The 20,578-nt window shown below is 48.8% G+C and overlaps 8 protein-coding genes and 1 non-coding gene across 9 annotated transcripts; 6 read left to right on the top strand and 3 right to left on the bottom strand.

The window, feature by feature from the left end:
* The first annotated feature begins 1,719 nt into the window (after positions 1-1,719).
* EV420DRAFT_911466 (uncharacterized protein) lies at positions 1,720-2,841 on the top strand. The gene is made up of 3 exons (XM_060483962.1): positions 1,720-1,751; positions 1,804-1,865; positions 1,983-2,841. Exon 3 carries the CDS (start codon positions 1,983-1,985, stop codon positions 2,625-2,627), a length of 645 nt encoding a protein of 214 aa, XP_060325648.1. The 5' UTR covers positions 1,720-1,751; positions 1,804-1,865; the 3' UTR covers positions 2,628-2,841.
* Positions 2,842-3,744: 903 nt separating this feature from the next.
* EV420DRAFT_1571162 (D-amino-acid oxidase) lies at positions 3,745-5,387 on the top strand. Its single transcript, XM_060474310.1, has 5 exons — positions 3,745-4,012; positions 4,068-4,186; positions 4,240-4,294; positions 4,344-4,486; positions 4,538-5,387. Exons 1-5 carry the CDS (start codon positions 3,973-3,975, stop codon positions 5,279-5,281), a joined length of 1,101 nt encoding a protein of 366 aa, XP_060325647.1. The 5' UTR covers positions 3,745-3,972; the 3' UTR covers positions 5,282-5,387.
* A 509-nt stretch (positions 5,388-5,896) lies between these two features.
* On the bottom strand, positions 5,897-6,892 carry EV420DRAFT_911383 (NUDIX hydrolase domain-like protein). The gene is made up of 6 exons (XM_060483961.1): positions 6,756-6,892; positions 6,657-6,697; positions 6,596-6,609; positions 6,488-6,543; positions 6,305-6,429; positions 5,897-6,253 (listed from the first exon to the last, which is right to left on the bottom strand). Exons 1-6 carry the CDS (start codon positions 6,885-6,887, stop codon positions 6,043-6,045), a joined length of 579 nt encoding a protein of 192 aa, XP_060325646.1. The 5' UTR covers positions 6,888-6,892; the 3' UTR covers positions 5,897-6,042.
* A 1,280-nt stretch (positions 6,893-8,172) lies between these two features.
* Positions 8,173-10,007, top strand: EV420DRAFT_1276886 (kinase-like domain-containing protein; the record flags this gene model as incomplete). Its single annotated transcript, XM_060467987.1, has 7 exons — positions 8,173-8,369; positions 8,437-8,609; positions 8,657-8,811; positions 8,870-9,099; positions 9,149-9,346; positions 9,413-9,541; positions 9,596-10,007. 7 exons carry the CDS (start codon positions 8,173-8,175, stop codon positions 10,005-10,007), a joined length of 1,494 nt encoding a protein of 497 aa, XP_060325645.1.
* Positions 10,008-10,917: 910 nt separating this feature from the next.
* On the top strand, positions 10,918-11,832 carry EV420DRAFT_1767900 (uncharacterized protein). The gene is made up of 6 exons (XM_060480942.1): positions 10,918-11,078; positions 11,131-11,256; positions 11,309-11,380; positions 11,435-11,515; positions 11,569-11,631; positions 11,681-11,832. The coding sequence occupies exons 1-6, from the start codon at positions 11,010-11,012 to the stop codon at positions 11,759-11,761; spliced, it is 492 nt and encodes a 163-aa protein (XP_060325644.1). The 5' UTR covers positions 10,918-11,009; the 3' UTR covers positions 11,762-11,832.
* EV420DRAFT_1571149 (tRNA synthetases class I-domain-containing protein) lies at positions 11,833-15,866 on the bottom strand. The gene is made up of 17 exons (XM_060474309.1): positions 15,652-15,866; positions 15,531-15,603; positions 15,417-15,486; positions 15,304-15,367; positions 15,110-15,254; positions 15,007-15,060; positions 14,733-14,953; positions 14,527-14,686; positions 14,071-14,470; positions 13,922-14,010; positions 13,332-13,867; positions 13,056-13,280; positions 12,923-13,004; positions 12,733-12,863; positions 12,423-12,682; positions 12,234-12,373; positions 11,833-12,179 (listed from the first exon to the last, which is right to left on the bottom strand). Exons 1-17 carry the CDS (start codon positions 15,859-15,861, stop codon positions 11,896-11,898), a joined length of 3,144 nt encoding a protein of 1,047 aa, XP_060325643.1. The 5' UTR covers positions 15,862-15,866; the 3' UTR covers positions 11,833-11,895.
* Positions 15,867-15,958: 92 nt separating this feature from the next.
* On the top strand, positions 15,959-16,030 carry EV420DRAFT_t232. Its single transcript has one exon. It is a non-coding gene; the product is annotated as a tRNA-Asp (tRNA).
* A 415-nt stretch (positions 16,031-16,445) lies between these two features.
* EV420DRAFT_1622573 (uncharacterized protein) lies at positions 16,446-18,884 on the top strand (the record flags this gene model as incomplete). The annotated part of the gene is made up of 7 exons (XM_060475819.1): positions 16,446-16,764; positions 16,812-17,143; positions 17,196-17,289; positions 17,341-17,541; positions 17,591-18,300; positions 18,353-18,669; positions 18,725-18,884. 7 exons carry the CDS (start codon positions 16,446-16,448, stop codon positions 18,882-18,884), a joined length of 2,133 nt encoding a protein of 710 aa, XP_060325642.1.
* Positions 18,885-19,050: 166 nt separating this feature from the next.
* EV420DRAFT_1571146 (L-ornithine transporter) lies at positions 19,051-20,469 on the bottom strand. The gene is made up of 4 exons (XM_060474308.1): positions 20,301-20,469; positions 20,075-20,245; positions 19,839-20,026; positions 19,051-19,792 (listed from the first exon to the last, which is right to left on the bottom strand). The coding sequence occupies exons 1-4, from the start codon at positions 20,394-20,396 to the stop codon at positions 19,090-19,092; spliced, it is 1,158 nt and encodes a 385-aa protein (XP_060325641.1). The 5' UTR covers positions 20,397-20,469; the 3' UTR covers positions 19,051-19,089.
* Positions 20,470-20,578: the final 109 nt, after the last annotated feature.

The following is a 20,578-nucleotide window of genomic DNA, read 5'->3' as shown; positions in this document are numbered from 1 at the left end:
TTGTCACCTCTCGGTAACGGTCCGTGAATAGAATTAAGCGTTAACTATATACACAGTTCCTGGATGGGTGATGACTCTAAGCGGGAAATGAACCCCGCGTCGAGTGGGTCGGAAGATGACATAAAAATCCACGCCAGAGGTGTTATCCCCAGAGGAGATGCAAGTGCCTGGGTGTCGTCGAAGTCCGTCGGTCTGCTTCATCTTCACTGACTTCGTATTCACGCCTCTATGAGTCATAAGCCGTATGTGGGTTTAACGTTATAATCCATGAGAACGAAGCTACCAAATTTAGGCTCGGTCTCGTCAATCACACAGACTCCACGAAAGAATTTCATGTTTTTAACACATGGGATCCAGCTCATCTAGAAGACTGGAAATCGATAGTGAAGTGATGCAAGTGAATCTCTCTTTCTCGTTGACTTCTGCTCCGATTAACGCGACTGTTGACAAGCCTTGCTCCCGCAACTGACAATGTCTATACTGGAAAGGTCAACATAATGGGGAACCATCAATAAACACGCGCATTTCCTGTTATCTTGTTTACCCGACATATCTCATGGAACAACCGGTAGATAGCCATATTAGCAAGAGAGTTTTCCGAAGATATTTCGTCTCTTTGATTCCGATGGCAACGCCTGTTCTCCCGTTATCCAGTAATGTATTCTTAGAAGGCTCACATGACGGTTCACTCGTTCAGTGAAAATCACTCCACTCCCAATATATGGGATACATCCACCGCTGATGGTCTGGAAATAAATACCGTTTACGAGACTGGCGCTACTACAGCCCTACGCGTTTCGGCGTTTGTGAACATGCTCTGCGATCGCTCGAACCTTTGTAGATCCGAAACCGAGACAGGTGATGTCATAGCCTGCAACGCTTGGACGCATCGCCTGCGCTGCTATTTGCGACCATCATGATCTTAGCGTCGACCATGAATTTTCCCAGAGGACCGAGTTGCCACTAACTAATAGTCCCATTACAGGCACTCTATCGACAATGGATAGATGGTAACTTTGGGGCGCGTGCTTGCGCGAAGAGGGGAGGGGATGATGTTCGTTCACGTGCCAGCTACGGACCCAGATAAGCAAAAGTTGCCTTCTCGGTGAATGCGCAGAGTTCCTCGGCTGTGGTGAAGGGAGCCATCAAAGATGTGATCATAAAATTTAGATGCGATCGCTACTGTGCCAAAAAATTACTACCTCTTTTATGAGATGAATGTCTAGCGTATGTTTCCGGTTCTTTAATTCCTGTGCATTACAGGCTCGATGTTGACATCATTTTACAGGGTTGACATGGCACAGCCACAGGAAACCTTGATCGATGATCGTCATCATCGGGCCGAGCCGCAACACTTCCGTCGAACAATTCTCAAGAAAAAGTTTTGCATGTTATGACACAACCCGAGACGCCGATACAAGGTTTCATTATACTCATATGAACGACGTGAAGATCGATAAATTTGACCTCATCTATCTCCTCCAATATAAGCAAGTAGCCTGCCAGACAATTAACTATCAGCGGCGCAGGTACTACACAGGTGAGGGTAAATTTTTGATCCTTGTGTGTGTGCTGGGAACTGGTTCGCATTGTATTGTCAGATTTGGATACCCGAAGTGCCTGATTCCAGGTACTCGGAGCTCGTTGCATTGCAGCTGTTGTAAATCTGACTCGGTTACTTCCTGTCACCCCCAAATTCTTTGCTTGCTTTTCGCATCGATGTGTCGAGGAATATTTTGAGCACCACCCGGGTAATGTCTTCTAATTCCGGCCTGGCTTGCGACTGCTCATCTTACATCATAGGTTTTATCGATCCGTCTTTATTGGGCTCTACTGCCGTCGAAAGGTCGCGTGTCGTGGACAAGGTACATTTATAAATGGCGAGGTATGAAGGAGTGTCTCATTGACTCAACCTTCCCTGCATCCTCGAAAGGTGTCTACTTTCATGTTTTCATCCCTTTTCAGTTCTGACAGCGCTTCAGATGTCCAACGCGTCCCTGCCAGTCGCCGAATACATTGACCGATATCCGTATGATCCCGAGTGCCATTGGGATGCGGAGGATCTTGTCATGTCGCATCTTTCATCGCCCATTCTTCAATTCCACTGGTGCGCCTCGAACAAGGAGGAGACAGAAGAAGATGTACGGCCGACGAACCACTGGATGATTTTCCTTCAGACAGGACCTAACTCGTCCGTTCGACTCAACATGCGCTCGGGAGAGTCATCGCAATATCCCGGCCTGTTGGAAGTCTCCTCGACGAGATACGCATTCACCCAGAACTGCTGCTTCAGGGTCTCGGGGGCGACAGTTCCCGGCCTCACCGTGGAACACGTCTTCAGCCTTATCATCAGGAATGGACGTGATCGTTACAAATTCACTGATAGTCACGAGGGGTGTAGGCATTGGGTCAACGTGATTGCTAGCGATCTAAGCAGCGCTGGGTGGGTGGAATCAGGGGTGGCTCAGAGAGTCTCTCAAGCCGTCGTCTTTTACTTCCCTCCGACCCACAGCGTACATGGCGCCCAAGCTCCGGTCTATAGGCCTTTGGAAGTGGGTACATTTTTCTGGTTTGTGCCATGTCCTGCTTTTGGTTTTTGGCACAGAGATTCTAAATCCTTTCCATAGATCCCAGTCCAGCGAAAGTAGAGGGCTTAAACAATCTGTCGAACGTCCACATGATTGCGTATATACCCACATCTAAATAAGTAATCTTGTGTACTAAGTGGAGCCTGTGATTCGGAATAATTCAAGAGAAGTTCTTTTATTATGGAGTTGCAAGCACTCTTATGTGAAAGCCCCATGCGACGATTGACGTTGTAGACGAAGTAATACTCACAATCTGTGAAGGTGTAACTCCTGTAAGCAAAGATAATAGGAACAGCAGTAGTGCCTACTTTAGGGATCGAAGTTGCTGATATTGGACTAGCCCAAGAAGCTGGCTCACTTGTGTCGACATCCCTTCAAAGTATAAAATATAATAAATGAAGAAGACCTGTGTGTTGTGATAATCAGAAAACTCGGCGCTTTCTAATAACTATAGCTTCAGGGCTTTTCGCAGAGTCTGCCAAAAATCATTACGCGGAGATATTTCTGTAATCACTCCATATTTCGACGACTGGGACAGTGAAGCCACTGACACTGAGATACTTCAGACAGGAAGACTGCTACTGGAAATCTTTCCTCACAGGTAAATTGCATCCTATAGAGACGGTGTGCGGAGTAGAAGAGTAAGCAAAATTATTATCCACAGCGGCGACTCGGACGGCTGTCATTCCAGGAAATTGCGACAAGCATCAACTTAAAATTTACCACCTGGGGAGAAATGAGGCTCGAAGCAAACCGAGAACGGGACAAGACTACTTTCACCAGCATTTTCCAGATGGTAGAAGTGTGATGGCGGATGTCTCCGCAAAGTGCCGCAGCTCCGGCTTCATATACCAAGCGCAAACTTAAATAAAGGAGAGTACAGAGAAGAACTGTTGTATTCTTGTAATCGGATACCAGAGGCTCGAGTGACAGTGGAAATGGCGGCAAATGCGGCAGGACTGGTTGCGGCTTCCGGCAAACTGGAAAACTGGATTGATTGGCCACCTCTGCTGATACAACAAAGGGTAGCGTCATCTTTGATCGGCCCGGAGAAACCGGGGCAGGCCCGAGACCACCAGGCGAAAGGTCGCGGGCCGTGGCATTGGTGTGCCGTGGCCCACGACACACCAACCGAAATCACGAGTAACTGAGTCTTGACTAATTACTTTGAGAGTTCGTAACTCGGACGGAGCTCCGCATGCAGTCAACACAAATTGCAACATATTTACAGACGTTATAGATCTTTGCAGATAAGGTAGATAACTGGTAGATATCACCGCCGGAGATATCACGGAGGCATAACGATAAAGCGTTTGGCTCAGTGCAATCCCGGTTTGCTCAAACGATAAGTATCAATTCCTCCGACATTATACTCGAGTTAAGAATGTCCGAGACTGCTACTGAGATCATCGTTATCGGAGCAGGTATGCCCCTCTTTACCTTCTTTCTACACGTACTGAAGAAGATCACGATTGTAAGGAGTCATCGGTCTGACTACCGCCCTGAAAATCCAAGAGAAGGGAGTATATCATGTCACTATCATAGCAGAAACTTTACCCACCGACCCGAAGACGAGCAGATATACAAGCCATTGGGCAGTGAGTCAACCCAGTTACCTGGTTTATGAACAGTTCATACACAGGAACTCAAGGGCGCACAACACGCCACCTCTGCTGACTCCCCTGGTATGCATCTGAATCAGCTAGGTACGTCCAGCTGACTGGATGACATTGATTCTCGCTTATGAAGTGATAGAAATGGACAAGGAGACGTTCCGTATAATGTGGGACCTATCAGCCCCTGGGAGTGATGCAGCAGGGTGCTTTATGCGACTTAAGATGGTATCATACGCTGGACACCAACTCGAGAAACCGTCGGTGTGGGAGTTCATGCCCGACGCAAGTCAGACACTGTTGTTTTTTTCAAATGATTTGACGCGATCTTTATAGTTCAAATACTTGACCGAAGAAGAACTTATTCCCACTATGGTCGACGGATCATCTTTCACTACGATGACCATCGACGTGCCCGTTTATCTCAACTATCTCTTTTCGCGTTTCCTCAGCAAGGGAGGCGCTGTCGTCAAAGGCCAAGTTCAGCACGTTAAGCAAATTATTGAAGGTGGTGCTGGGGCGTTCACCGGTGCAAAAAATTGCCCGAAACCAGCAGCCGTTGTGGTATGTGCGGGGCTCGGAGCTCGTTTCCTCGGCGGTGTCGAAGACAAGGACATGTATCCCATTCGTGGACAAACCGTCATCGTACGGGCGCCTTGGGTGAAGGAAATGCCATGTTTTCACACAGCTAGCGGTGCCATTTCATACGTGATCCCCCGTCGAAGCGGAGATGTGATTGTTGGGGGAACGTTTTTGGTGGATGATTGGTACCCTACGGCGCGTTCGGACACGAAGCGGGAGATACTGGAGCGAGTGATCAAACTGTACCCGAATATAGCGCCCCCCGAAGTTCGCGCGGTAAGAGAGCCAACCGTCGCGGACCTCGAGGCCATCGTGATCGAGGACGGGTGCGGGCTTAGACCGGGAAGGAATGGGGGTGTTCGACTCGAAGTCGATTCTTCGGGTAATATTCCATTGGTATTCAATTATGGTCACGGTGGGTACGGGTATCAGTCATCTTGGGGAACGGCTGGTGCGGCTCTGAACTTGCTGGAAGGTGTATTGGCAAGAAAGGAATGATTGAATTCATGGGAAAATTGTAGCAGTTGAGTGACTTGTAAACAAATGTATTATTTGACTGTACCTGGAGGCATTGTCGGTCGATATCACCAAGCATTGCAAGGGAAATGTCTGGCGGATTTTCGCATGCTGCCCCATCTCGGTACCAGGAAATGTCTACTCATTGTCGGCCGGCTTGAAAGGCTATGTTCCTGTATGTCCCACAAGTCTAACTCGCTTGGGAGGCGAGAGTCACTTTGTGGTGAAAAGGATGATGCCTGGGTGAACATTGACTAGAAGTTTTCAGCGGTCTCTCAGGCGAGACTGAAAAGCCAACTGAGATGTCAGTAGAAATCCCCGTTGATCAGATGCAACTCACCTTCCGCTGTGCTTTGTTGTGCACAGTCTGATACTGATCCGGAATTGCCGCTTCATTTCATTGACAAATAACTTGGTCCTCTAATAAAAAATGAAGAAGTTCTGATCCTCGGGAAGTTCTTAGGCATGCATATTGAAGCTCGAGGAACCATCGAAGACAGAAAGCTGTGGAATTGATCGGGGTCCTTGACCTTTCTTCTGCGAGAATAATCGTCTTGTGCTCGCATGAGGCTAGCGTGAGAGGTGAATTGCGAGGTAGCATAGGAGCTGCGTAAAATTCTCCAAGGAGCTCAGTAATATAATGTGGAAAGAAATAGATTGCTTCCCAGACAGTGTGAAAGGACGGCACACGAAGAAGTCCGTGATCATTGATCATGCCGCCGAGCACTAACATGATAAAGAAATTAAGATCTATGGGTGGTTCCTATCCACCATTTCACAGGGCGTGTCTCGCCATCAATAATCTTGTAGTCTGCGCGTCCGGCAAACTGCCTGTTCGACAGCAAGAGCGGCATCCAATACTTGTCGGTTTCCCACATATGTTCCAAGGGGATATCGGGCAGATCTGCAATGGATCCAGGAAATTTGAACCACTGCGGCCTCATCTCATCGGTTCTACGGCGTACGTCAATCACGGAACGAAGTTGGCTTACAGAAAACACAAACTCGACGATGTCCCCGGAAAAATCGGCTGCACGATATATGTCAATGTAGAAGGAAGATTCTAAGCCTTCTAGAGTGAAAAAAAGAACGGCAAAGTGCTGCAGAGGTGCTTGGATACCGGCTTCTTCCTGAGTCATGAATGAGTCATGGACGGAGTGAACAAATAAAGTATATATATAAACAAACCTTCAGTTCTCGCAAGGCTGCCTCAGCACTCGTCTCCCCTGATTCTACCTTCCCGCCTGAAAAATAGGAAGTGAGTTGCTTGACTCCGTGATACAAGCTAAGCCATACCAAAACCATTGTACCTAACGTACTATGAAATAACCAACACTAGAGGAGCTGAAACACGTACATTCCTTCAGCAAATCCCCTTTTTTTGTGCCCCAAGAGGAGCTGGGCAACAGTTACTTCGTAGTTCGGTACGCGGGACACAAATTAGGATGGCTAGTACCTTTTCGCCTTGGACAATGAAAGCGTTGGTGTAATAACGTATTTTATGAAATTTCTCCCATTCCGACGCGTCGCCACCAGATATGTGCTCCTCGTATTCGCCATGAAGTCCTGGAGGCAGAGTTGATGACATTATCGTCGACGAAAGAGAAACGCATCACGCTGAGCTGTTTAGTTGTTCGTATTTGGTTCGGAGGCTATTGAGCTGGACTTTGAGCACAGCCACTGAAGGCTCTTCGTAATTTCTTCCACCGTTGCTCGTCTATTCGTTTCCTTTCGCTATGGTTTCTTCGCCTCTGGGAGGACAGAAGAGGCGAAATTCGAATTCATCCGATGGTGAACCTCCTAGGAAACGACGGGAACCCTCTTCACCTGAGGAAGGAGAGCTGGACGACTCTTCGACGCCACCCCCATCCGCGGCACCAATACCACCTTCTGAGGCCCCTCAGGGAAAAATTCGAGTCCCTTTTCCATTCAAGAAAAAGCCCGCCTCTCAGATAGTACCGTCGACGTCTATCCTTTTGGGAGAAGCTAAGCCTTCATCGTCCTCAGGATATGAAAGGTCTACAGAAAGCGGAAAGAAGATCCGGGAAAATGGAGGTAGTAGCGAGAATCACTCCAAGAGTAGAATGGATCATTGGGATCCCAGTATGGGAGGTAGTCACCGTGATTATTCTCGCCAGCCACGACCCAACCGATATCCTTCTGACTACCCTGCTCTGCATCCACGGTCACCTTTGTCACCAACGTTATCACACCGAGGAGACCGTCTCATTGACAGGCTGGATATGTCAATGGAGCCCAACTTTGGTTCGCGTCGAAGGGATGACAGAGACTGGGATCGACCGTTGCATGACCGACGTGGGGATTACTACGATAGGAGGGATTACGACTCTAGTCGGGACCGAAACTACTACGGAGATCGAGACGACCGTCATTACTCTCGCGACCGGAGAAGTGACCGATTCTACCGTCCCGACGACGACTACCGCAGAGCTAGTGGTCGAGAGTGGCCTCGACGCGACGACACTTCAGACTCGGGTGTTAGAGAAGACAACTGGGGTCATGGCAATGAGCGCCGTAAAATGGACCGCTATATGCCATTGTCTCCAGCATCCTCGTCCAAGGGTTCCCGACCGTATCTCGATTACGAGGACGATGCTCGAACACCCGCTGGTCGGCCGCCGGTTAGCAAATCCCCCGCGTATCGGCCTCAATCTCCCACGGATCCTATACGCGACGACCGTCCTTTGCGACCTTTAGATGGTCCCCCTCCTCCTCCTACAATGTCTCCCCCTCCTCCTCCCCCTCCAGATGAACGCCTTAAGGAATGGGATCAGCCCCCGCCTCATCATAACAGCTACTATGTTCCACTCAAACGACCACCCGCGCCCAATGAAGGACACGTACCACCGTCCATGTCCTTACCTCATAAACCTGTGAATGGCGAACCACCAAGAAAATCCACGGAATCACCAAAAAAGCCAGTTCGGAAAGTACTTGCTCCGCGCCGGTCAAGAAAGGAAGAAGAGCTGGCTTATGGACGCGTATTTCAAGGGTGCGGACTGCAAAGTGATTATGATGTTACTACGAAACTCGGTGAAGGTACTTTCGGGTGGGTGTATTTCTTCACAACGGAGTTCCCAACTTCTCTGTCTGAATCATTTTTGTGTATATTCTAGTGAAGTCCACAAGGCTGTTCAGAAATCGACCGGCAAGCTCGTGGCACTGAAGAGAATCCTCATGCATAACGAAAAAGAGGGAATGCCCGTCACGGCTCTTCGAGAAATCAAGATCCTAAAGGCCCTCAAGCACCCTTGTATCATTGAAATTCTGGACATGTTTGTGGTTCGCAGTAAGTCTATTCGACTTTCCTGACGGCACGTGTTAATGGTGTTCTAGGCAACGAGAACGAGCCTCTCACTGTGTACATGGTGTTCCCATATATGGACCATGATCTCGCTGGCCTTCTAGATAATGAGCGAGTCAAACTACAGCCCAGTCAAATTAAATTATATATGAAGCAGTTATTAGAAGGCACAGAGTACATGCACCGTGTAAGTTACCCTTTCCATATATTAGCTGAATTTTGCTTCTTACCCACTCTTATTCCAGAACAATATTCTGCACCGTGATATGAAGGCCGCGAACTTGCTCATTTCCAACACGGGATCTTTGCGAATAGCTGACTTTGGTCTCGCTCGAGCTTATGATTCCAAACCTGCAGATCACAGAGGCAGGGAACGGAAATATACCAATTGTGTTGTGACACGATGGTACAGACCTCCTGAACTGCTCTTAGGTGCGAGGCAGTATGGTGGCGAAGTAGATATCTGGGGTATTGGGTACGCTGTTCTTTCGAACCGGTTACCTTTGATTTAATGGTTTTTTCAGATGTGTTCTTGGAGAGATGTTTAACCGTCGTCCCATATTGCCTGGAACATCCGACATTGATCAGCTGGAAAAAATATGGCAACTCTGTGGAACTCCCACGCAGCATTCGTGGCCAAACTACGACACACTGCCAGGGTGTGAAGGTCTTCCTCGTTTCACACAATCTCTTCCTCGGACGATCAAGATGAAATTTGTCAGGTTGGTTGCCCTCTCATAACCCATCCAGTTATGCTCACCAGGTTCGCGCCTTCGTACCTCCATTAGCGTGGAGCCTGAGACAGTCGACCTTCTCGATAAACTTCTGACGTGTAATCCCAAAGAGCGCATTACGGCAGCTCAGGCGCTGGATCACGAATACTTTTGGACTGACCCGTTACCCGCGGATCCAAAAAGGTCGGTCTTGGTTTGAATAGTCCCTGGTAATGGCTAAAGTCTCGTACGATCTAGTCTGCCTACATATGAAGCGTCCCATGAATTCGATAGACGTGGGCAACGTGCACCTGTTCACCGGCCGGTTGTGCAACCTCTGCCTCCTGCTCCTAGACCGTCTTATTACGGAAACGGTCCACCTCCCGGGCGATACGGTGGCCCCGCTCTTGGAGGACCCCCATTCGGTTCTTACCCATACAACCCAGCCGGCGGCCCACCTCAGTATCCTCCTAACGCTGGACCGCCCCGAGGAGGATACGCTGGCGGTGGTCGTGGTAATAATAATTTCAGAGGCTCGAGGCCTAATAACAGTAGGCCTTTCCATCCGCGTGGCGGTCCTCCTGGAGGGAGTCGCGGCGGTGGGCCACAGCCTCCGCGCAATTGGAGGAATGGACCTAGTAGTGGTCTTTCGCTTAATTATCCTCCTTAGAGCATTTGATGACATGACGATAATGACGGGAAGGTGGATCTGACGAGGTTTAATTCCTTTTGTTTCTGTACTACATGGTACTATTACTCACAAGCATTTTTTTCATTTTACATATACATCAACACTTTTGTAATTACCCGCACTCCATTTGGCATTTCACGACACACAAATAATACATCATATTTCGACTAGACGGGCCAAGCTTCTATCGGATACTTTACCAGACGGATGATGCTTTGAGCGAACGGAAAGAGTCGGAGAGTTCGAGTGTGTACACCGGCGCCTTGCGATAGAGGAATATCCCTCGGCGATTTTCATGTTTCGGCGCGTTATCACTGGGAACAGTCCTACCTCCTTTTGACTGTAAAGACTTGGAGGACTTCAGTCGGGCAATGATTCCGGTGTCATGGGCTATCGAGAGATCTGGCCGAGAGATTGCCTATTATTGTCCTTGTCCGCCTTGTCTCCTTTGCAATTGACCCCACTCCGTCAGACATACACTATTTACCCTTACTGATGTTTTTTTTTGCTGGTCGATCGCTGGTTGTATTATATTGGCAAGTTCGAGATCGGACGTAAGAGTGCAGCCGGCTGCATATGGTCCTCAGGGGTGGTGCGAGAAAGCTTCCCCTTCCTACTTTGTTTCTGGTGCCCGTGATCCTCGCCCTCTTATATAAATTCCTCGGGATGAAGGTTACAACTTCAATAAATACTAACGTTGACGTTTCGCTCCTGTCTATGGCATTCGGTACCGTCCGAGCTTTCAAGCTTATCAAGCTTCAAGTTCTAGTGTTACCATGCTTGCGAGCAACGGGAACTATGAGCCCAGCAGCCATGGCTTTGACACGTTCCTGCTCGGAAGCCACGTCTGGGTACTAATTTCCAAAGAAAATTGAATTCCTTCGAGCATCCGTGGATAAGGCGGCGGACCGAATAGTTCCATGGAGTTTCGTTGTAGTATAAAGAGAACTATCGTACACAGCCAGAGCGTCTATCCGCACTATGGTCTCTGACAAGTTGCTAGTTCTCTCGTCTCTGTTCTTGGTCGCTTTTGCTCAGCTTCCTCCTGAGGTATCCCTTCAACGGCATATTATGTCTCCCGCGTTTTCTCATCTCTACTCAGATCACTTCTGGAGAACAAAGAGTCCTGTTTGAGAACGAACATTCTCAAAGCTCTGTCCGCTCGTACACACCGGACAGGGATATCTACGTTCCTTTCGTCAACGTTGAGGGCGGTGAACATGAACAAGTCAAGTCTTTTAGTTTTGACTGTCCTCTCGTTCGAACTCATTGTACTACAGTGGACACTCTCCAAGACTCAAGGCGGATACACTATTGGAAATGTGGCCACTGGCGGATTCATCAAGGCTGAAGTACGTGATGTCCGCCTCTCTGATCTCATGAGTACTTAATTCACTACGCGCAAGGATAAACGTCTAGTGACTACCACGAGTGAGGGGAACGCAACAACGTTTGCCATCTCGCCTGCAGGCGGAGACTCGTACGTAGTAAGTACTTGAGTAAATTTGAGAAGCGAGTTGTTGTTGACTCTGCTTTCTAGATCAAGCTTCCCTACGAGGATCTCGTATGGACTGTTCAAAATCCGGTCAATTACCAAGGCGCTGTAAGCTTTTAGAAGCTCTTAGCTGACACGAGCTGACAAAGTTCTATAGGTTATACTTGCCCCATCTGTCGGGAGCGATGCCCAGCTGTGGTACATTGACGAGGCAGATGAGTCTTGCGACGTCGATTAGCTAGCTAACTTGCCTACAATTGCCGTTGTACTCACTGATCTATGTGAACTACGAATGAGATGGAACTACGATTTTGGGTACTATCTAAGCTTCTATCGTACAAATAAGGTCCCTTCAGCTTTAATGTAGATCTACTAATCCATATCCTGTGTGACATCTGCACATCTCTGGCATAATACATCCTCAGCCTCCTTTGTGAAGGTCCAACACCGAGGACACTTCTCCCTCGTAGCAGGACGAACTCGGATGGCGACATCATAGGAGTCCTCGGTTCCGAGGGCAGATGCAGGCTTCGAGGAACCTTCTCCCAGTATGCTCAAACTACGAACATAGATCCATTCCGGCGACGCAGTCCCGAGCGACCCTTCGTCCATTACTGTGACTCTGGACACGATGAAATGCTTCGCCATGAAATCCTCTGCAGGAACTGGGTAAACACGAAGCTCCGCCAGGGAAGGTTATCAACGCGTACCATGATCTCGGAAAATTTGAGCAAGTCCTGTTTTCCTGTTGTCCTCGAGTAATGTAGTTTCTTCTTGCGCATCCGAGACCGCATCAGGCAGTTCTGGGAGAATAACATCTACTTCAGCTTCCAAAGAACTTCTGATTTGCCTATACACGTTGTCAGCCATTGCCAAAGAAGCGAACCAACTTGACTGACTTTTGCTCTCGAGCCTGTTCCAGTAGGGACGTAACAACAGGGCGCACTTCCTGCATAAGCATGATCATATTGTCCGAGTCCTTGTTCACCGCTTTCACATCGTCCTCCGTGAAGCCTTTGATTGCGAAGCCACCTTCTCGCCAATTCCACGGCTGTTCCAAGAAAACCAATCCTTTGCTCTTGTAGTACATCGAATCATGTATTTCTTGAGCCAAGTGGGGCAGAATCGGGGCCATGATACGGACAATAGTTGCTAGTATCTAGAGAACACCACATGAGACATGGCTTTGTAGAAAAAGGAGTGACATACTTCTTTCAACACGAAAACAGTAGCACGTCGTTCGTACCCGTTCAAAGGATTCGCGTAGAGATTATCTTTGTTTATGTCGAAGTAGAAGGAGGACAGAGTTATGTTGCACAGGTTTTGGAGTGTCTTCACAACTTGAGTTGTGGCAAGTCAGCAGATGACAGGCAAGGCATATGGACAGCGCTGCACCGACCTTTGGGGAAATTATAAGCAGCATAAGCCGTTGCGCATTCTGCTTCGCATTTTTGCAGTCCATTGATCATGTACCGGTCGGCCTGCAAACACACTTAACGTGTACCACCATATACGTTTCGACACAAACTTACCAAATCCATATGCTCCTTGACATCTTCCCATGCATCCTCGTTGTCCTGCTCATATATATCTCCAATATTCCCAAGCAAGAAACGCGCTGTGTTCCTGATCTTTCTCAGTGACTCTGCAGTCTGCTTCAGAATATTTGTTCCGAGAGGCACATCGTTCCAATACTCCACTGAAGCAATCCACAGCCTTAGAAGATCGGCGCCATATGCAGGTTCTTTCTTTTTATCCTAAGAACAGATGAGCAACCTCGAAAACTGAAACAAGCGGTATTCACTTACCTTACCACCAGCAACTACCGTTATAGGACTGATGACATTACCCAGCGACTTGCTCATCTTTTTCCCTTTATGGTCCAAGACCATCCCATGTGTGACGAGAGCCTTGTACGGAATAGAGGACGAGCCGGACCCCACCGCAGTAAGTAGCTGACTCTGGAACCACCCCCGGTGCTGGTCGGAGCCCTCAACACAAACATCAGCCCGGTACTTCTGCCGGAGTCCATCTTCACGCTGCTCCAACATAGACCACGAAGACCCGCTATCGAACCACACGTCCATCGTATCAGTTCCCTTGCGCCACCCATCCACTCCTTCTGTCTGCCGCAGGGTAGGAGGGATGAATTCCTCGACAGGTCCGTTCCACCAGTATTCGATGCCCTTCTCTTGGAGGATGGGGAGGATATGGGAAAGTGATTCCGCGTCCAGGACTGCGCGGTCCGTAGGAATATGATACAAGGCGGGTATGGGTACGCCCCACACCCGTTGGCGGGATATGCACCATTCTGAACGTGAGCGAATAAAGGATTGTAGACGAGCTGTGAGGGACAATTAAGGGCTTAAGTATAGCATGAAGGAAGGGTTATACATACACGAAGAGGGGAACATTTCTACGTGTTCAAGGGCATTCAGGGCATCGTCTTTGATCTTGTCTAAATTGGCGAACCACTGAGAAGTCGCACTGATGGAATAGACGTGATCAGCGATGAAGGTATTCAAGAAAGAGACGGTCACAACTTACGTGACGATAATAGGTTTGTCCGTTCTCCAGTCATAAGGATACTTGTGTTTGAACCGCTCGATTTTTACCAAGCTATTGGTTTCCTTCAGTAAAGCTACCACCGCACGCGATCCGTCTTCGAGTACTGGCTTTCCGACCAGAGTTTGAGCAGCCGCTTCACCGACGACATCGGCAACGTCCGCCTTGAATTCTCCCTCAGAACCAACATGGCATAGCATCGATTCGGTACCAGATAGTAGACCTTGATCCCGGAAGGTGTTGTAGTCTTCCACACCATGAGCAGGAGCGCAGTGCACTAGGCCAGTACCAGATTCGGATGTGACGTGCGAAGCTCTGACAATTCTCTTAGAGCCTCCATGAGAGAAGATCGGCTTGTAGTATGCGCCAACGAGGTCAGACCCTACAATAAACTCCTGATTAGGACAAGCGAAAAACCTCAGAAAACGCAGCTCCAACCTTGGATGCTGTCGACATAGCGAATATTCCCTAGAGCAGAGAAGACGGGCTCCGTAGGAGTGTCACCTAGCCGTCCGGTAGCGATCAGGTAAAGAGGACCTCCGCTGTCATCCTCGCGCTCGACAAAAGTATAAGCCAATTCCGGATTCACCGCAATTCCCTGTAGAGGGTGAGAGTGATGCGAAAAAGGAAGACTCATGGCTTACCATATTGGCCGTTAGTGTCCAGGGAGTCGTGGTCCAGACCAAGAGCTTGATATCACGACCAAATTTTGCATATCTTTCGCCTGACTGTGCTACATCCAGATTAAACGTGACATAGACCGAGTGTGAGATGTGATCATCCTTGTATACCAACTCTGCTTCCGCTAATGCAGACCGAGAAGAGGGAGAGAAATGAACTGGTCGATAGTGCCTGTAAATTAAACCTGGGCACAGTTGTCAGTTACATGATGCAAACTGGAGAAAATCATCCGCGAACCGTTCTCCACCATCTTTTGAAATATTCCTAGCTGCCGCATTTCGTATTTGTGATCTAGAAGTCGCGTTAGATGTTGGTATTTAGAATAGGATGGATAACATACCCAAAGTGCGGTATGTAGTTTCTTTACTCCAGTCAGCCATTATCCCGAACTGCTGAAATTCCTCCTTCTGTATCTCAATCTCGCGCAGGGTAGTTTTCCGGGCAGCCAAACGAATGTCGGATGGTGTAAGCGACCTTGAATCCGTCTTTAGTGACATGGGCAGTTGTCTTCAATGGTAGTAGGAAACGACGAACTCCGAGGTCCTTTAATGCCTTGTTTTCGATAGGAAGACCGTGACAATCCCATCCAGGAACGTATCTACGAAGATGGTGAGGGCTACGAGTTGCTGGAAAACTGAACAACGGACTGTACTCGGTCTCCAGAAATGACATGAAATCGGTTGATAATGTCCTTGAGTATTTTATTCATGGAATGTCCTATATACGTGAGAAAAGGTAAAGTAGGAATGCAGGCTACTCACCGACATGCAGATTGCCATTAGCATACGGAGGACCGTCATGCAAGACAAATTCGCGTCCACCCCTTCTACGTGCCTACGCAATCAGATGAGAATAACGCGAATTTTGAGGTGAAATGCTCACTTGTGCCCTATACAGATCCTCGCAAATCCTTGGACGCAGAGAAACTTCGCTCCTTTCACGGTCGGGCCATAGAGGAAAGTTAGTCTTCGGTAAGTTCAAGGTCTTTGAAAAGGCCTTGGAATCGACATTGAATGCCGCGGTCGATATACAGCACCGTGGAGGTAGAGTGAATACTTTGCGACTGCATCCGAAATATGCAGTTGAGTTCATGCAATCAAGACAACGGAAAAAGGGAAGAAAGCGAGGGTCAGCAGGACACACAAGGAGACACTGTGACCTATATGTATTGTGTGCACACATTTAATAATCTCTGGTAGTATATCGGTTAGTACACGCGCCTGTCACGCGCGAAAGCTGGGTTCGACTCCCAGCCAGAGAGCTGTGAAAGTATATCTATGTTTTTAAAAATTTATCCTAAGTCTTTGTGGTGTGCCTTGGAAATTATTCCTTCAAGCAATTATGTACTCAGTGTAGCTGGCAGCCTGGTAAAGATTCTAGAGTTTTTATTTTTTGAATGTAATACGCAAATGTTACTTCATGACGACTCGACGTAGCTCTTCTACTGACTTTTCCCGTCAACGGCACTCCTTGCAGCCAAAAGGTCGGTTCACGGGGTACCAAGTCTTGGATATCCATTGTGCCCTCATATTGAATTTTCCTTTATTTATATTTTCTCATCTTTTATGATTCCTTGCGGCTTGACTCGAATTGTGTCGAACAGCCATCTGATAAGACACCGCCTGACTCGAATTATCCTTACTTCTTCACTTCGACCTTTTTCTCGGGTATCACCCATGGATTCAGTAACACAGTCACTGGCTGCCCTGTCCTTGAAGCCCACGGCGACCGTGTCGCATGCAGCAACCGATTCTCCAGCAGCCTGGCGGTCAGCGCTAGCCACGACGTCCGTATCGGGGCCCTTCGAACTCATTAAAACCCTTGTCTACAAACCCAAGACTGCGAAAACGGCCGTCCCAGTCCCCGTCGTCGTTATCGCGCCAGAATCGGTCAATCCCAGCTCTGCGGCGATAGGCAAGAAGCTGAATCTAAAGGAATTGCGGTTGGCTTCCGAGGATCTGTTGAAGGAATTTTTTGCTTTGGACAAGGACTCGCGTACGTTTTCTGCTTTCTTCGTCGTCGCGGAGCTGACTGTCGTCTAGTCTCCCCGCTCGCTCTCAACGCGGGAAATTTCTCAAAAGTAGTCACCGTGGTCGACTCATCGATTGCCTCTTCATCGTCCCAGTTTGCCCTCCACGCACATTCATCCAGCTCTACTGTTTTCCTCACAGGGAAGGACATCCTTGCTTATCTCCAGAGCCTAGAGACAGCCAATACCAAACTGCAAGAGCTTGATCTGTCCGATGCAGCCCCCGCCGCCGCTCCTGCCCCCAAAGCGGCCGCCAAAGGCAAGGAAGACGCGAAAATCGAGGGAGCCATCCAGATTGCCGTTGGTGTGAAGAAAGAAGTTGACTTTTCAACATGGTATACTAACGTGGGTTACTACTACAGCACCTCCATTCTCTTCCTGATGCGCCGCCCTACAGGTGCTCCTCAAAGCTGATATGCTTGACTACTACAGTGTCAGCGGTTGCTACATTCTCAAACCATGGTCCTACAGCATCTGGGAAGAAATTCAACGTACGTTCCGATGATTGATGGAAACGACACGCTCATAAATGACATCCATAGACTGGTTCGACTCTAAGATCAAAGAAATGGGCGTACAGAATGCGTACTTCCCCATGTTCGTCTCCGCCAAGGTCCTAGAGCGGGAAAAAGACCATATTGAAGGCTTCTCCCCCGAAGTCGCTTGGGTCACACGAGCAGGTAGCTCAGATATCGAGGAACCGATTGCTATTCGTCCGACTTCCGAGACTGCTATGTACCCTTGTACGGAACACTCAGCTGATCATTTTTCCTTCGCTCACACAATCTTCAGACTACGCGAAATGGATACAGAGTCACCGTGACCTCCCACTCAAGTTGAACCAATGGAACAACGTTGTCCGTTGGGAATTCAAGAACCCCCAGCCCTTCCTACGAACACGAGAGTTCCTCTGGCAAGAAGGCCACACCGCGCATCTCACCAAAGCCGAAGCCGATATCGAAGTCCGCCAGATTCTCGAGCTGTACCGCCGAGTATACGAAGAGCTCCTCGCCGTCCCTGTCATCCCCGGTGTCAAATCCGAGAAGGAGAAATTCGCCGGCGGTCTCTACACCACTACCATCGAAGGGTTCATCTCCACCTCTGGACGTGGTATCCAAGCCGCCACGTCCCACTGTCTTGGACAGAACTTCTCCAGGCCGGAGATGTTCAATATCTCTGTCGAGGATCCCGAGGATAAGGTTGGGCAGACGAAGCTCTACGTCTGGCAGAACTCTTGGGGTCTCTCGACGAGATCGATTGGTGTCATGGTCATGGTGCATGGTGATAACCAGGGTCTGGTTCTTCCCCCGCGTGTGGCTAGCATCCAAGTGGTCGTTGTGCCGTGTGGTATCACGGCTAAGACGTCCGACGAGACTCGCGCACAGATCAACGACGCCTGTGATGAACTCGCCAAGACGCTCAAGAAAGCGGGTATCAGAGCCAAGGCTGACTTGCGCGATGGCTACACTCCTGGGTACAAATTCAACGACTGGGAGCAAAAGGCATGCTTGGATCTACTTCTCCTTCATCAGCTTTCTTACCTTTTACTTGCAGGGCGTTCCCCTCCGTCTCGAAATCGGCCCGAACGATATCGCCAAGCAACAGACTCTCACTGTCCGTCGAGATACGGGAGTCAAGAACCCTATTCCCACGGCTGACATCGGGAAAACTGTCACTGAATTGCTGGAGACGATACAGAACGACATGTTCACACGCGCTCGCGATACTTACTTTTCCCGCTTGAAGGAGGTCACCAAGTGGGAGGATGTCGTGCCGACTTTGGATAACAAATGCGTTGTGGTCTTACCGTGGTGCGAGGACGAGGCGTGTGAAGATGATATCAAGGAGCGCAGTGCGCGTGCTACTCTCAAGTCAGTAGTCGTCTTTTATCTTTGTCGCTTGACTTGCTAATATTTCTGCGGGTAGTGGTGAGGCGCAAGACGAGCGAGCCCCATCTGCCGGTGCCAAGTCGTTAGCTATTCCATTCGACCAGTCGAGATGGACTCCTATCGAACCTGGCAAGACTAAATGCCCGGCTTGCGGGAAGGACGCGAAGCGCTGGACGATGTTTGGCAGATCTTACTAGTTGGCGCTTTTTCTGTCTTTTGCGTTGGGATAATGAGTAGATCTAGAATTTGCGTGTGTAGGTATGTTGACGAATGAAGAAAAGCGCAACTGTAAGCCCGTTCTCCGGTGGGTGTGAGTGAGAGGAAGATCTAGATAGACAAATGTATGCAAATACAATAAAAATGGCTCTTGATTAGTTGTGTATGTTCTAAGTAAATGCTGCCTTATAGTCTACTGAACCAGGAGTTCAGCCCATCATATACTAGAAAGACAATCCCACTGCTGGGCACCGCTCTCACGGCGGTCATGCCGCACCCTGCATACAACCCTCTAATCCCGTGCATAGAGTACATCCTCGTAGCTGTCCGATAAAAAGAGGTCGGCCCCTTCGTCATCTTCTTCCCAAGCTGCGAACGCAACTCCTCCTCTGTTTGCATTGCACTTTTCACGGTATCGGCAGGATATAGCGCTAGCACGCATGCCGCGCCAGATATAGCCCCAGAGACGGCTGACTCCCACGGTAGAAGCTCGCCGGGGACGCCCTGACCCAGTCTCCGCGTCTTGAATTCTGACGCGAGCCATTCTTTGAGGACGAACCATGATGCAGTGCCGCCTGTTTCGCGGAGTAACGTCCCAGTATGGCCTAACCAGAGTCCTCGAACACCATGATCGTGTACGACGGTCCTGATAATGGACATGGGGCCCGGTAGACGCCGACGATAAGCCTCTGCCTCTACAGGCGTAGATATTGTCCGCGCAAGAGTAGATAGCGGCGAACGAGATGAAGATGGAGATGACAGCGGTTGCGTTTGGTTCACAATCTGTTTAATGGGCTTTGGCGTGCTGTGAATGGGTGGGATATGTGCGCTTGTGTGGTGGTTCATCATCTGAACTTGCATTTTGCATTTCACGAGCTCAATGGGTGTCCTAGAGATGTATTTAGTCAACGAAACGGAGCCTCTAAAGGACGCACAGAATAAAACTGGTGACAAAGCCTGCACCGGCAGCCGCAAGGCCTAGTTGGGGTATGGAAAGTTGCAAAGATGATTCTTGAGGATCTTTACGGAAGGAATAGGCACGGATAACATTTTGGAATGAGGAATAGGCGAAAAATAAGGCAGCGGTCTCTGCCATCGAGCCGATGAGAGGTGCAGGCAGGCCCTGCAAGATAATTCAGTACAATAAAAGTCTCAGTCAATTGTCACTCACCCTGTACAGGCCTTTAAATCCTTCGTCCCTCCATGTCTGCATCAAACAGTCCAGCGGTCCATCAAAACGTCTTCCAATGTTTTCCGATGCAGGTGTCAGCATTTGGGACTGCAACCGTACTTTTGCGAGGTCGAATGGATATTCGAACACCTCCGAGATCATTCCAGCGATCTGTGAAATCTCAGAAAAAAAGGTAAAAAGTATTCATGAAGGGAAGCATACATACACTTCCGAATGCGATATCCTTGAAGGCTTCTCTAGCCGTCACGATAGCGGATTCATCACCCAGTTCTGATACTGGATGATATCCATCTGAATTCATATTCCTGTAAGGCAGGTATCAATGAATTCGCATCGTCGGAGTGCGGAAGAAGGAGACAATATTTTGACGCGTTTTCGCGGCAGCGGGTGTGACTGTGACACATCCGTGACCCACCTCAAAAAGAGAAAATGACGTTTGCTGAGTCAACGATTGGTGGAAATGGGAATAAAATATTGATAAAA

The sequence above is a fragment of the Desarmillaria tabescens genome, assembly GCF_030435595.1.
Source record: "Desarmillaria tabescens strain CCBAS 213 chromosome Unknown EV420scaffold_48, whole genome shotgun sequence".
NCBI classification, from domain to species: domain Eukaryota; kingdom Fungi; phylum Basidiomycota; class Agaricomycetes; order Agaricales; family Physalacriaceae; genus Desarmillaria; species Desarmillaria tabescens.
Note: the sequence above shows the minus strand (reverse complement) of the source record. Positions and strands in the feature narration are given on the sequence as shown.

Bases quoted from the DNA above. Each gene is read 5' to 3' on its own strand.
- EV420DRAFT_911466 (XM_060483962.1), top strand. From the start codon at position 1,983: ATGTCCAACGCGTCCCTGCCAGTCGCCGAATACATTGACCGATATCCG.
- EV420DRAFT_1571162 (XM_060474310.1), top strand. From the start codon at position 3,973: ATGTCCGAGACTGCTACTGAGATCATCGTTATCGGAGCAG. The intron at 4,013-4,067 runs GTATGCCCCTCT...CACGATTGTAAG, and splicing joins GATCATCGTTATCGGAGCAG to GAGTCATCGGTCTGACTACC. The intron at 4,187-4,239 runs GTGAGTCAACCC...CAGGAACTCAAG, and splicing joins GATATACAAGCCATTGGGCA to GGCGCACAACACGCCACCTC.
- EV420DRAFT_911383 (XM_060483961.1), bottom strand. From the start codon at position 6,887: ATGTCATCAACTCTGCCTCCAGGACTTCATGGCGAATACGAGGAGCAC. The intron at 6,698-6,755 runs GTACTAGCCATC...ACTGTTGCCCAG, and splicing joins TCATTGTCCAAGGCGAAAAG to CTCCTCTTGGGGCACAAAAA. The intron at 6,430-6,487 runs GTTTGTTTATAT...TTCATGACTCAG, and splicing joins CAGCCTTGCGAGAACTGAAG to GAAGAAGCCGGTATCCAAGC.
- EV420DRAFT_1767900 (XM_060480942.1), top strand. From the start codon at position 11,010: ATGGTCTCTGACAAGTTGCTAGTTCTCTCGTCTCTGTTCTTGGTCGCT. The intron at 11,079-11,130 runs GTATCCCTTCAA...ATCTCTACTCAG, and splicing joins TTGCTCAGCTTCCTCCTGAG to ATCACTTCTGGAGAACAAAG. The intron at 11,257-11,308 runs GTCAAGTCTTTT...ATTGTACTACAG, and splicing joins AGGGCGGTGAACATGAACAA to TGGACACTCTCCAAGACTCA.
- EV420DRAFT_1571149 (XM_060474309.1), bottom strand. From the start codon at position 15,861: ATGAACTCAACTGCATATTTCGGATGCAGTCGCAAAGTATTCACTCTA. The intron at 15,368-15,416 runs GTCCGTTGTTCA...CCATCTTCGTAG, and splicing joins ATTTCTGGAGACCGAGTACA to ATACGTTCCTGGATGGGATT. The intron at 12,683-12,732 runs GTATGTCACTCC...GGTGTTCTCTAG, and splicing joins CTGTTTTCGTGTTGAAAGAA to ATACTAGCAACTATTGTCCG.
- EV420DRAFT_1571146 (XM_060474308.1), bottom strand. From the start codon at position 20,396: ATGAATTCAGATGGATATCATCCAGTATCAGAACTGGGTGATGAATCC. The intron at 20,246-20,300 runs GTATGTATGCTT...GAGATTTCACAG, and splicing joins AGGATATCGCATTCGGAAGT to ATCGCTGGAATGATCTCGGA. The intron at 20,027-20,074 runs GTGAGTGACAAT...ATTATCTTGCAG, and splicing joins GATTTAAAGGCCTGTACAGG to GGCCTGCCTGCACCTCTCAT.